The 15,067-nt window shown below is 39.3% G+C and overlaps 1 protein-coding gene across 3 annotated transcripts in view; it reads right to left on the minus strand.

Moving 5' to 3' along the window:
* Nucleotides 1-15,067, minus strand: part of sema4gb (sema domain, immunoglobulin domain (Ig), transmembrane domain (TM) and short cytoplasmic domain, (semaphorin) 4Gb) — a 59,226-nt gene that overhangs the window by 20,963 nt on the left and 23,196 nt on the right. For all 3 annotated transcript variants that reach the window (XM_084937253.1, XM_084937251.1, XM_084937252.1), the window contains 6 exons: nucleotides 5,472-5,620; nucleotides 5,005-5,067; nucleotides 3,184-3,282; nucleotides 2,995-3,088; nucleotides 1,410-1,523; nucleotides 261-415 (listed from right to left, as the gene is read on the minus strand). In XM_084937253.1, the coding sequence (XP_084793379.1) occupies nucleotides 261-415; nucleotides 1,410-1,523; nucleotides 2,995-3,088; nucleotides 3,184-3,282; nucleotides 5,005-5,067; nucleotides 5,472-5,620 (674 nt within the window). The remainder of the gene's footprint in view (nucleotides 1-260; nucleotides 416-1,409; nucleotides 1,524-2,994; nucleotides 3,089-3,183; nucleotides 3,283-5,004; nucleotides 5,068-5,471; nucleotides 5,621-15,067) is intronic.

Raw genomic sequence — 15,067 nt, forward strand, 5'->3', positions numbered from 1 at the left:
ATCACAGCGAGAGGAGCGTGGCAGCTCATTGAGAAACAAGAACGTCCTCTGAAATCCATTTACATTCATTCTGTGCAACTGACAAAAACCATTCAATAATCCCACCATTTTTCACTTTGAATGATTGGTAACTTTTACCCTCCCTTGTTTCAACCCTTTCTTTCTGTGACCTTGCAGGCACTTGTAAAGCCGTTTCAAACCCAGTGAAAGCATTAATGCGATTATAGATAGCAGTGTTTGGGTTAACTGGTCTTTCTGACCTTGCATACTCTGGCGACCCTGGACACCTTGGTCTGGCTCGGGTAGGCAATCTGCTCCTGGCTTCTCTCAGTGAAGAAGAAGTAAATCTTGTCATCATCACCGATAGAGCTGTTGATGCTCTCCTTCAGCAGCACAGAGCCCACGAAATTTGCCTCTGTGCACACAAACACAAACACATCACACGCACATGTCCAAAAAGAAACCTATTAGCAGCCTAGAAAGTGTCTCCTTGGAAACTAAAGATGGAGCCTTTAAGTATGATTGAACCACCACAACCAAGTCAGTTAGAGCTGCAATGCGGTGCAATTTTTTTCCTTGTGATTTTTATTCTACAAGTGAATCTGTTGTTTTTTTATGACAAAAAAACATCTGATGTAATAAAAATGTGCAACATAGCAATGAGGTTTGGTCTATTAATATTCTACTGAAAGAGGAAATGCAACCCCACTACCCAAAACACAGGAATGCTGTATGAAATGCAGATAATAAATAAACAATTCGCAATTTAATTGCTTGTAAGGTGTCCTTGAGTGTCTTGAAAGGCAACTATAAATAAAATGTTTTATTGTTGTTACTGTTTATTTTATTTTTGAACACTAAAAGGAAGAAAAGTTATGCAATACTAAAAAAACAAAATTAAAGCCACAACTGCGATTATACAACTGATTACATTCATTGCTAACTTGATGGGAGTTTTTTTAAAACAGGAAAAGAGGCTGACTCATTCAGAATAGAAATGAGGAAGAAGTTTCGACTGTAATTCGACTGCCACTGCATGCACAAATGCAAGTTCAAACTCTACTATGCAAAGAAAAAAATATATCTACAAAAAAATATCAAGATCTTGTTTGGGTGTGAGGTAGTTTAAAATGGATTGAAGTGCTGTTACAAGAAGATGAGATACAATACTGCTGTATGCTAGATATGTCACATTATCCATCACATCTATTCGTCTATTCTGTCCATCCAGAGAAAAAAAATCCAACACAAGAAGCAATACAATTACATTTGGTATGTTGCCTTTCTACTACTTTTAGTTAAATCCAATTTAAAACCCAATTGAAATATTTGGAAAAAGGACACCATCCTTTTTGAACTAGTGTCTTACAGCAGCTATTATGTACATACATATGAATGATTATATTTACCCAGAAGCCACCGGGTGGGCGCCTCCTCTGTCCTGAGTGTGGGGAATGGAAAGTTTCTGCGAATATCTGGAGAGCTGCGAAACTCGTACTGAGAGGCTGTGAACATCTCGCCATCTAATTAAAAGATTAAAAGCATGCATTGGTGGCAAATGGATTAAAAAAGAAAGATATTGAGATATTAAAGTTTAATCACATGTAAATGAAAGCATTCAGTGGACTGCAGAGGAAGTGGAAACAGTATGACCTATGACTTGTGTATTTGTAACAATAATTAGACAAAATTTAGTATGCTTAAACTGTCTAATAAAGACAGTGTTTGATTATCTATGCTACATCTAAAAGTGTGATCTAATCCAAAAATCAGGGTGCACTTTTGCACAGTTAATGCTTGCTGTAATCCTTAAAAATGTTCATAATGGTTGTCAAGCAATTATACATGAGGGAGCATTCACATTTCCAGCAAAACTAATTAAAGACTTAAGCAGTTTGAGTTGGTAAAAATCACGTAATTGTGACCTTGCTTGCATTTGAAGCAAATCCCACAAGTTCCCCTTGCCCTTCTGGGTCAACTGTGATTTGATGAGTCTTCACAGACCCTTAGTATGATGACGTTAGAAGTTTTAAAAACACTGCTGGGCTTAATTATAACCTCACAGTAGCACAGTTCTAACAAAGTATTTGAAAATGGATTTGAGTTTCATTCAAAACTATGACATCAGCATGATAAACAATATAAAAGATTTTCCATAACTTTTCTTATGGATTTTAAAGTGCAGAATCAGGTGACAGACTGTGAAAGAGGACCCAAACGCAGGATACAGGAAATTACTGTGAAAGTCCAGATTCCAAAGCTTTAATCCAAAAAGTCAAGGTCATTTGCTGATGTGTTGATGAGACAGCAAAGCAAATCATTCTGGCAAAGGGCAAGCAAAATGTCAAATCCAAAACTACTTCAAAAAGTCATAAATGGAAATGAATACGAGGACAGCAACAGGATTATGAGGCAAAAAATCACAAAAAAGACTGGAGGCACTGAGAACTGCTGGAAGGAAACTGCATTCATTCTTAGATTTTAGAGTTCTACTAAGTATTCAAGTTAAAAAAAAATTATGTAATATGCTGTGTATATGCATATCAGCAACATGCTGTTACAGAGGTTTGCATTGTCCCCTCACAGCAAAATGGTTCTGGGCTTGAACATCTGTTCTCCCTCCAGCTGGTGATTTTTTTTTCTGTGTCCAAACTCTTCCAAGTTAAATTGAGGTGATTCTCAGGTGTCCACAAGTGCAGATGGAGACAGATAAACCAATGTATAAACCAATTTAGTGCGGAGCCAGGACACCAATGGATGGGTGAGGATGGGAAATCAATATTTCATTGATTTAATTGTAAATTCCACAGATGAGCAGCAGATTAAAACTCAGAACATCCTTCCAAACATGTGCTAACCTCCGCACCACTATGCCACCATAATGTGTGAGAACAGTAAACCTTTACTGCCCAGAGGCCTTTACAAATAAGATCCCCAAGGACAAACATAATGCAGGATGGTTTGTAGAATAAAATAAATTGCATTTGGACTTACCTACGATGAGGCCGGTGAATCCCTTTGCTGGGTCATACGGACACCTGTCTCTGCCTTCCTCAAAACCTGAGGAGAAGCTGAAACGCTCTGCATCCTTGTAAAAAAAAAAGATTGAGAACACATAATAAGTTGTTTCATTTCAATTCTTGTCACAATTTTACTTGACATGAAAAACCCAGGATCTCTTACGATATAAGCACAGAGCGGTCTGAAGGCGTTCGTTCCACAGACGTACAGGTGAGTCTCATTGTATCGCTGCAGAAAGCGGATGTGGTTGTAACACTCTGTCTGCAGAGAACACAGTAAAAAGAAGTGATTTGTTTTTTGTTGTGTATCTGCTTGTTTTTCTCAGCGGCAATACATAATAATCAGTCAATCAATTTGTTTCCTGGGTGTTAAAAACAATAAAACATAAAAGAACAACCTTTCAAAGATAGGGAGGAAAAGCTTTAGAGAGCAGAGAAGGAAGCATGCAAAATAAATCAAATACAATTCAGATGACTTTAATGCTATTAGACAGCACAAGCAGTTCAAAAGTAAGTTACATAAACTCTCATTACATTATTGATAACAAAGAAAAAGCCATCAAGGAGGCAAACTGACAAAACTGGAAAAAAAGAAAGGCAAATATGCACTAGCTAAGCATGATGACAAGTCTGGTTGGTTTTTTAACAAATTTTTAAGAGTGCTTGTAAGGAAGTGGTAAGAGTCACTCAGTAATATATTTAATGGTAATAGGTTCCAGAAACGGGAAGCTCTTATTCTGAAGGTTTATGGGGATATGTTTTCTTTCATTAGATACAGATGATCCCTGTCACTGGTCATCATGAGAATCTATTGGCAACTTTTTTTTTAAAAAAATGTGACTGTTTTAAATGGAGTAGGTGCTAATCTGTCTATATTCAATAAAATTCACCAGCTAAGGCAGCCCAAACTGGAAAGCACACAGGTTCACCTTGCTAGTACCAGTTTGGATCCCATCCCCCCCCCCAGAACTGTCTTAATCCTTTGTGGCACAGATTCAACAAAGTTCTGGACACATTTCTGTGAGATTTCGGTCCATACTGACGAGATAGCATCACACAGCCACTGCAGATTTTTTGCTGCACATCCATGATGTGAATCTCCAGTTCCACCACATCCCAAATGTGCTCTATTGGATTGAGACTGTTACGGCCAGTTTGAGCACACTGAACTCATCGTCCTGTTCAAGGAACCAGTATGAGATAATTAGAGCTTTGTCACATGACATTTCATGGCTGGATGCAACCATCAGAAGGTGGATATCCTGTGGTCATAAAGGGATGGACATGATCAGCAATAATAGTCAGATACGCTCTGGCATTTAAACAATGGCTGATGAGTCACAATTTCTGCTGCAACATTCAAATGTAGCTCTTCAGACCAGGTAACATTCTTCCAATCTTCTATTCTGAATTCTAGCCTCAGTTTCCTGTTCTTAGTTGACAGGAATGGGACCCGCTGTGGTCTTCTGATCCTCTCCTGCATACCTTGTTTGTAACAAGCTGTTATTTCTTCTCAGCTTTAGGCAGTTTGGCCATTTTCCTCTGACCTTTGACATCAACAAGGCATTTTCACCCAGAGAACCACCACTCCATTTCTCTTTATCACACTATTCTTTGAGACAGTTTTGCCCCCCAAAAAATCCCAGTCAATCAGAAGTTTAAGACCTTTCTAGCGACATCAAGTTTTTTTTGTTTGCCCTACAACAAATAAAATATGGAGAAAACCTCTACTTAATGTATATGGCCTAATTTATAAAAATAATGAATGAATGAATGAGTGCCATTTATTTTAAATCCTCAACCTCCAGTTTAGTGTCTCAGGGTTTCAGGGAAACTAAATTACAAAACATTGGAAGGATTGAATGTTTCGTTGCTGTCACAAGCATCACAAAACGGAGCAGTTGCACTTGTGTTCTCCAATATTAACCTAATAAATAAAGATGGGAGATTTTTCCAAGAAGAAAACAAAGCTGCAGCCTTTTACCTGATTGTCTCTGCCTTTGTTTAGGCACTGCTTCTTCTGTTCAGGGGAAGCATCCCAATCAATCTGCAAACAATGGGAGGGTAATAAGGATGACTCTGTAAGCTAAATAAATAAAGAGAGGCAAACAGATAAATAAAAAGCCCTATAGATAGAAAAGAAAGTAAGAGATAGAGAGAAGAAAGTATGTGTGTGTATGTGTGTGATAAACAGGGGGAGGAAAAGAGAAGGACAGCAGACTTAATTTTCTGGCTGCGTCACTAAGTTCTGACTCACTTCAGTAACCCTTGAATAAATGCCTGGTGCATTTAATCCGATAGCCATAAAATTGGTGGAACACAATGGGATTTGCTCAATCTGCTTAAGGCTATTACTAGTTTCTCCTGCTTCGAATGGGAGAAAAACTCGTGAAATGGGCTTTACCGTCTTAACATCAGCAATTATGTGTTTCTCAGCATCTTGGCACTCACTGTGAGGTTTGCAGGTGTGGAGATGCTGGATGTGTTGAGAGCGTAGAGTGCTCCTCTGCCTCCCACATACAGCAGCCTGGCCTCCTCTTCCAACAGCAGGGTGCTGTAGTTTCGGGAAGAGCCGATGAAACGGGTGCTGCCCAGCAGACCTGCAAATATATGACACGAGACATGTGAAGGTTTCTTTGTGTAAAGACCAAGACTAACCTGTCTTATTGTGTCAGGGAAGCAATATCTTATATCTGGGTGTAACTGACAATGATGCATATCGTCAGAATTTTTGATTAGCAAAAAACGACAGATTTGTTCTGGTTATTTAAACTATAAATAGAGTCTCCGTTGAATTTCCAAATTACGTCATTATCTTGTAAGCTAGAGCAGTTTTATATGTTGACCAATTGGCAAACTCCAAGGCTAAAAAAAGAGCAAGTGCCAACACTTGCAGTTCCTCTAATGGCCACATGAGGCTGGTTCCAACTGTATAGGGGGTTGATTTTTTATTTATTTTTTTATATCTCACCTGTTTCAACTTTTTTAAGGCTGACATTTAGTGGTGTGACTATTTTGATTGACAAGTGTGCTCACATAGAAAGCTGTAGCTGGCTGCTTGCGAGGCATCGCCTCCACTAATTCCACTTGCCAAACAGGACCTCTCAAACATGTATGCACAGTGGTGCCATTTTGGATTTTAAAGGAATTCTCTGACTAAATGAATGGCTCTCTGTGTGGTACAGCCTGTACAAGACGTCTATGAACCAGCTGTAGTGATTAAAATTGTTATTATATTCCTATGCGAGCATTGTGTTATTAGCTGATAGCTAATATGTGCTCCTTTAGCTCTTCTGAGCCATTTGATTTGGCGTTTCAACACTCTGCCTACATATAGTTAGCTTCACCCATACTTTTGTTTTAAAGGTTTTCTGCCAGAAAGACTTTGTAAAACATTGTTAACATAGTTGAAGTTTTATTTTTAACCCAAACCTAACCTTTTAATAAAGATTAGTATGTGGTTTGTTGCCTAAACCTAGCCAAACTGTGACAGTTACATGGTACGGTTGTATCAGGAACTGGCATAAAATCATTTCCAAATGAAACATGCGGATTATCAAGAATAAAATTTCCACACCCAATCAGTCAGGTCCTGGGTTAACAAAGACCACCTCTGGTGCTTTTGTCCAACAGGGTTCCAGTGGAAACAAAAGGTTAATGCAGGAGTGTGGAGGTGATAGTACGGACTTTAAATGTACAGAATATGATTGGTAAAAGGAGAGAGCTAGCTGATGTGATAGAGAGAAGGAAGGTAGATATATTTTGAGACCAGATGGCAGGGAAGTGATGCCAGGAGTATTGGAGGTGGATTTAAAATGTTCTACCATGATGTAGATAGGAGGAGAAATGGAGTAGGAATAATCTTGAAGGAAGAGTATGCAAACAGTGTTGTGAAATTGAAGAGAGTGTCACAATTGTGAGTTTAAAAACAGAAATCAAAGGGGTAATATTGAGTGTTATCAGTACGTGTGCTCCATAAGTTGGATGATGTTGGATTTACTAGACAAGGGATGATTAATATGGAGCTGCCAGGCAGCAGCAGAAGAGGAAGATCACAGAAAAAAAACATGAATGTAATGAAGGATGGCATGCAAAAGGTTGGTGGGATGGAGGAGGATTGCTAGGGTGGGATGGAGGCACAAGATCTATTGTGGCAACCCCTAAAATGACCAGCTGTAAGAAGAAAAATTGGCTTTTAAAAAAAATCACAGCTTCATATCTCTGCTTACAAAGCACAAGAATAGCTTGACTTTACACTCACTGGAAAATGAATGGAGTCTACACACCCCAAATGAACATGCTCAGTGTGTGTGACTGAGTGTGTGAGGGTGAGACCCAACTACAGATCTGGGAGACGGGGAGGGAGTCGCTGGAGTGATTGCTAAGAGGACTATAGAGACAGAACGTAGGGATGGGGGCACAGGGGAGGCAAAATTTTAGGGCATTCAGCAGGAATCGTGCCCCAGTACTGCCAAATCGCATCAGCGGTAATGCCATAGCATCAACATCATCCCTGCTGTGTGTGTGTGTGAACGAGTGTGATGTGTGAGAGATTTTTATAGTAAGTGGGCTAAATTACTGTCACTGAAGTCCATGAAAAGTACATGTTAACAAGGTAAACATGGCGGATGGCTTTTTGGCTTTTGATCTTCTGTCACTGGAGCAGACACAGAGGTTGAAAAATAATTGGCCTGGTGCACTAAACTAAATATTTGAACGCACCCCAATGTAGCACCTCAGAAATTAGGGCAGGTTGCGTCGCTGCTGTGAGACAGCGAAAAGGAGGACATTGGTTTTTTTTCTTCCTGTGGGCATGAAAGATCTCCTTCAGTGCAGAAGTAGGTTTACAGAGCTTTGGTTTGCTCTAAAAGTGAGTGATAAATGTCTGATTAAGAAAATCTGACATTAAGAAGAATGAAAACCTTGCATGCGGAAAGAACAGCTGTCTTCAGAGAACAACAGAAGAGATGAAGGTATCAACAGTGTTGCACTGAGGAATATGAGTCAGCACAGTGCAGATAGGCACATTAATCTCCACACATCCTCTCTGCCTCCCTCTCCTTCATCTCGTTCTGTTGTGAAATAACAGCAAAAAGCTAAGATAAGCTATATTAGTCCTCAACCAATCAATTAAGCACAATGTGAGGACCTGCACGCTTGTTGCGGTTAATTCATTCTGATGTTCATAGTTCCTTTAAAGAAATGGAAATGGTTCATTGCTGCTGAGGGAGGCCATGGGATCACAGAGTAACTGCGAAAAGTATATAGATGATTAGCAGGCAATGGAAGCTTAAGTATTATATTATCTTATATACCACGGTTCATAAATGTTATATACTCAAGTAGATCAGGGTCAGTATCAGTTCATAGTCACTTCAACATCAAATTAGGTTAATATTATGCAATTATACGTCATAAAATGTCTGACTGTGATAAATTGTCAAAACATGTCATTTAAATCAACAAGAATTGATTGAATATGAGCGTATAACTAAAAAGGATATGAATTGCATCATTATTTTCAGAGGCTGAATGATAATCCCTTTAACGTTATAGCTTTGAACACAAAACAGAGTGCCGGCATTTAACATTTTACAGATTTCCATGATAAAATGGCCAACTTAAAATGTAGGAAAAACAAACCTGTTTACAGCCTGCTACAAATAAAGTATTTTTTTGTAGTATTGTAGTAGTAATCTCTCTATTCATGACAACTCTGCAGGATTTGCAGCTTAAGGACCCAAATGTAAATTCAGAGTAACTATCATCAGTAAAGAAAAACAATAGTTTTTAAAGAGGTATACTACAAACTAAGTTCAACATAGCCAGCTTTTTTGCATTAGCTGGCTTGACAAAACCCTAAAACCCCATTTGAGATGACTGGTATCACTGTTGCCTCACAACAAGAAGTGCTGAGTTCAATTTCACCATCAGCCCAGGGTCTTTCTCTATGGAGTTTGAATGTTCTCCCCATGTTTGCATGGCTTCTCTCTGGGTACTCCGGCTTCCTCCCACAGTCCAAAGATGTGCAGTTAGTGAGGTTAGGTTAACTGGTAACTCTAAATTGCCCATAGGTGTGAATGTGAGTGTGAATGGTTGCCTGTCTCTATGTCTTAGCCCTTAATCTAAAGATTAGACTTTAAATTGGATACACTTAAACATTAAATGTTACTGTCCAGTAAAAGAGACTTGGAAATCGATTTATTTCGTCAGCAGATCAAAGTGAAATTAATTTTATTGATTGAACAGGTGTTTGTCTTGGTGTGTGCTCTGTGTTTAAGCAGCTGCAGTTCCAGCAGTGTAAAAGAGACTTAGCAGCAGATCAGGTTTATTAACATTTCTCCGTCACTAGATTAATACAGTCCCATTTCCATGACAATGCAATAATAATAATAATAATAATAATAATGGATTGGATTTATATAACGCTTTTCAAGGCACCCAAAGCGCTTTACAATGCCACTATTCATTCACTCTCACATTCACACACTGGTGGAGGCAAGCTACAGTTGTAGCCACAGCTGCCCTGGGGCAGACTGACAGAAGCGAGGCTGCCATATCGCGCCATCGGCCCCTCTGGCCAACACCAGTAGGCGGTAGGGTAAAGTGTCTTGCCCAAGGACACAACGACCAGGACAGAGAGCCCGGGGATCGAACCGGCGACCTTCTGGTTACAGATACGCTTCCCAACCCCCCTGAGCCACAGTCGCAATCCACAGTTTGTTCTTCATTCAGTGGTTTTAGTTAGGTACAGCTTAAAACTTGTAAAACATATTTGCCCAGAAGACAACGTGAAAACAATTAAGTCAAACCAAACACAAGACAGAAGATGGAAACGGTTCACTGCTGCTGAGGAAGGCCATAGGACAAGAAAGAAGACAACCAGCTATCAAAATAAAACAGGAAATCACAGAGTAACAATCTGTTGTATAAAGTAGAGTAGAGAAACGATTTATATGAATCAATCCATTTACACATGGGGAAAAAATTACTAAAGAAAATCCACGACTCTAAAAGTGAATTACACATGCATTTTACTAGCCAAGCAGGCTAGCCAACATAAGCCAATCCACAGAAATGTTCCTGTATTTGTTAATGGAAAATCTACCTATGTAAGCAGTTTTTAAGATGTTAATAAACATATCAGTGAGATCCTACAGGTACAAACAGTCTGAGACAAAAATGCCAAGTTTTTGTTGACGGTTAAGTTCAACTTTGTCAAGAACTCAAAAACTGTCAGAGCAGTTAAAAAAAACCTGTCCCAGCTGAAACTATAGTCCATGTTTATGCATGACATAAACACATATACTCTCCCAGGCTGTGACTCATCTCCACTGTATCACACTACAGTATTAGTAATGCTTTTACTTCCCTAATTTACAATAACCATGATGATAAGACCTTCTATGACTCTGTGGTGGCTTCTGCTATCTTTTATGGTGTGGTCTGCTGGGGCGGCAGCATCTCTGCTGGGGACAGGAAGAGACTGAACAGGCTGATCCGAAGGGCCAGCTCTGTTCTAGGATGCCCTCTGGACCCAGTGGAGGTGGTGAGTGACAGGAGAATGGCGGCTAAGCTGTCATCACTGTTGGACAACATCTCCCACCCCATGCAGCAGACTGTGACAGCACTGAGCAGCTCCTTCAGTGGGAGACTGCGGCACCCACGGTGTGGGACGGAGAGATTTCGCAGGTCTTTCCTCCCCACTGCTGTCAGACTCCACAATAAAGACTTTAACTGATCAAACACACACATCCACACATGTGCAATAACACTAAGTACAATAATCTTTTCTGGCATCGTTGTATTTTTTACTCAGTTGTATATAACATTTGTATTCTATTTTTATCTTATTGTATATTTTATTCTACTGTATATAGTATTTTATTTTATTCTATTCTGTACAGTTGTGTACTGTATTTATTCTTATTGTATTCTAATTTTTGCTTCATAACTTTTGCACTGTCCACTTCCTGCTGTGACAAAACAAATTTCCCACGTGTGGGACTAATAAAGGTTATCTTATCTTATCTTATCTTATCTTATCTTATCTTATCTTATCTTATCTTATCTTATCTTATCTTATCTTATAATGAGGATGACAGCGAGTTTTCCAGCGTGTTTGATCTTGCATAATACAACATGATGAAAACTGGTTTGAGTTTCCCAAGCATCACATGGAAGGCGGTTTCTTCCCCACACAACTGTCTGCTTGCCTAACCATCACATGGACACACTGGGCGATGACAGCAGCTCTGCAGGAACCTATCGACTTCCTGGAAAACCAGAGACTGAGTCAGACAGCAGCTTCTCTTTCTGCACAACCTTCCTTCTTATCAGCCTTTTTCTTTTTTTTTTTAACTGACAGTCAGATAACCACAGGGATGCTCTTACTGGTCAATAATTAGGTTATTATCATACCAGCTCCGTTATGGCTGTCAGGCTGATTATACGCATGGAGACTGAGAAGATTGATGATGCACACACAGCTCCTGGTAGAGGAAATCCTTTAAAAATGTTTTAAAGCATTCATTCTTCCTTTTTTTTAAAGTTATGTTTAAAAAAAGACCAAATTTACTTTTAAAATATTTATTTTAAGCATAAATTTATAAATTAAAAAACTGTAATCCTCTGTAGCCACTGCTCTTCCAGTAATAGTGAATATTTCTAATTTTCTGTGAGGTAGTAGAAGACTGTTTTTAATGTCTATGTTAAGACACTGACAAGGAGTGTTGGAGTATGTTGGAGTGTAAGATCAAGTTTTATAGAGTTCATGGTCTTGTTTAGACTTTGAGCATCTCTCTTAAAAGTGCATCCACACTGGAAGCAACATGGTGAGACCATAGAAAGTGCAACCTAAAGCGACTACAGTCAAATAACTACAAGCAGCAAAAGTGGGCCCGAGCATTTCTCAGCTTCCAGGTGAACGGCTGAAACAGCTAGCACTTGACATATGGACTGGGAGTAAATACATTGGATGGGTAACTAGGCAACCAGAGCCTGGAATGCAGCTGCAAAGAAATGTGCAATGACCTTAAAAGGTAATCTGAAAGGCATCAATTATCCAGGTGACTTCTGAGCAAGCTGCAATAAAACTAATCAAGGGCAATAAAATCTTTGATTCCATGGTGGAGAAGACAAGCTGATTTTGTACTATAAATGTACCCTTCTCAGTTTAACAAGAGCAGCTGACATTTGTTGCTGCACTAGCGCCTTAAGACTTACATAAATGAGTAGCCATAATATATAGTTTGTATGACAGCTACCTTAAATATTTAAATATTCAAACTTGACCTAAATCACATTACCTAAATTACTCATCACACTTAGCACATCAACCTCAGGAGAACCCCTGCAGGGGATTATTCAGCATTTTTTTGTCAGCAGTTTTGAAATCAAGATTGCACATTGTCAGTTTGCATTGTTTTATGTAGTGTATAAAAGATGTTTGTGCAGTGTGAGCAATTTAGTATTTTGTGCAATATATAAAGTGTAATTTCCTAGGTGAGACAGAGAACTAATGAGATGCACTCAATCTTTTAACATTAACTGGATTCCAGGCACAGCTCTGTTTTTGTGACGTGCACATTTTCAGAATGAGAGGATTTTACTTTTCAAAAGTCCTCCCACACATGTAGTTTTAATGAGACTTTACAGTTCAGTTTTAAGTGTTACAAACAGGGAAAATTCTTTGAAATTTTGATCATTCTTGTATGAGCTTTTGCCGTTAAAGGCTTTTTGATGCTTTATTACCTGCTTACATACGAACTTAAAAAAACATGTTCTTTGTTTTTCTCTGTGTAAATAACTCAAAATCGTAGTCAGATCTTCCAACCTCTTTTTTTTTTATCTCTCACTAAACAGGAGAGCTAAACAAGTATGTTAATTATGATAGGTGCTGAAAACAGCTGAAATTTGATCATTTTGTTCCAGTAATTGGACTGCCTCATAGTTTATGTAAGATTTAAGTGATCACATTTCTGCTTTCATTTCCTGCACCCTCAAACCTGTTTTTAGTGACTGCTATGAGGGCAAGAGCAGTAACTAAAAGTTTTAATAAATTGAGAATGATCCGTTTTTTGTTTCCAGAGTTCATTTCCATGAACTCAACTTTCCACGAACTTTATCAGCAACTATTGCAAAGCTACTGTTGCTATCAATGAAAGCCACGTGACTGTGTACCTCTTTTTTTAAAAAACATTTTTCAGCCTGTCGACTTTAGATTTGAGTGAGCAATGAGCATGACATCCAACACAGGCAAAGGTCAGGACACGCCAGGAGGGGATTCATCTGAAGGGTAGATGAGGGCACTTTGGTAGGAAGGGCCAGGATTCACCCAGCAGGCTATACACTCCACTGCTCATGCAAATAATCTAAATATAATCTAAAAGAAATTGGGAACATCAGAAAACAAACCGATACATGAGATATATTCAAGAAGAAAGTGTGATAAAGAAAGAAACACAGTCACGCGCATTAAAAAATGCATGACATTAACAATTTCCTCCTCACGAGAACACTGCATACTCTCCGAGATCATTTTTAAAGTAAGAGTTATGCAAACACAAAATCTCAACCCAAGGCAATGTAAAGAGCCCGCTACTCGTGACTCATCCAAGTAAGCAAAAGCCTTGGTTTCTATCTTATAAAAATAGTGACTGTATGATATAACAAGCACAGGGCTGATGAGAAGGACTGTGGTGACACAAAATGTCCCTGGGCTCAAGGCAGCAGAGGCAGCTTGACCTTGGTCTCAGATCTGGTATGACGCGAGCGATTGCTATTTCATACCACTTGATCTTGAGTCCGAGGTATGAAAGAGAAACTTTTTTTTTAGTCTGAATCACAGAAATGAAAAATCAATTGACAGCAATTACAGGAGTGCTCTAAACCCTATACTGACCCTTAATGTAGCTCCTCAGTTTATCTACTGTTTGAGCTTCTTAAGCTAGATTTATTCTGTTTGGCAGCCCATTGCAAACAAAATTTGAGCACCAGGTAAGCTGGGCTTTAGTCAAAGCCCAAGCATGTCCCTCAATTGACCATATTAGGGATATCTACCCACTTACGTCCACTGACATCATTCAGACCCAAGAGTAGCAAAAAACTTTCTCAAGACAAGAGTTGGGACCTCTTTGCTCACAGGGGTAACTTATACGTACACTTATTGCAATTCTTGAAAGTTAAAGTGTTTACTATCCACATCCACCATTGTAACAGTATACACACTAACTGGCCATTTCATTAGGTTTGTTCAACTGACTTCTAACAAAAATTTCTCATGGCAGGAACTCTTTGCAATTAGGCATGCAGACTTCTTGTTCTTCTTTCAGCTACTGCCTTTGGGGGTTGGCACAGCAAATCATCTGCTTCTTTCTCACCCTGTCACTAGCACCTCATTCTGTGTAATCTGCATGTTTGATTTGGCCAAGTTCTTTTGAGCAGGACACCCTTCATGACACAACCCTCCCCGTTTATCTGGGCTCGGGACCCAGCCATGGGTCCACAGTTTTCAGGCCCCTCTTCTGTTGAACCAGCTTCCAGTTTGGATTCGGGAGATAGACACTATCTCTACTTTTAAGATTAGGCTTAAAACTTTCCTTTTTGGTAAAGCATATAGTTAGGACTGGACCAGGTGACCCTGAATCCTCCCTTAGTTATGCTGCAATAGACGTAGGCTGCCGGGGACTCCCATGATGCATTGAGTTTTTCCTTTCCAGTTACCTTTCTCACTCACTATGTCTTAATAGACCTCTCTGCACTGAATCATACCTGTTATTAATCTCTGTCTGTCTTCCACAGCGTGTCTTCCTTCTCTCACCCCAACTGGTCGCAGCAGATGGCCCCGCCCCTCCCTGAGCCTGGTTCTGCCAGAGGTTTCTTCCTGTTAAAAGGAAGTTTTTCCTTCCCACGGTCGCCAAAGTGCTTGCTCATAGGGGGTTATATGACTGTTGGGTTTTCTCTGAATCTATTATTATACGATCTACTGTAGAATATAAAGTGCCTTGAGGCGACTGTTGTTGTGATTTGGCGCTATATCAATAAAA

This window comes from Perissodus microlepis, chromosome 8 (assembly GCF_051167445.1).
Source record: "Perissodus microlepis isolate ML-2025 ecotype Zambia chromosome 8, ASM5116744v1, whole genome shotgun sequence".
In the NCBI taxonomy this organism is placed as follows: Eukaryota; Metazoa; Chordata; class Actinopteri; order Cichliformes; family Cichlidae; genus Perissodus; species Perissodus microlepis.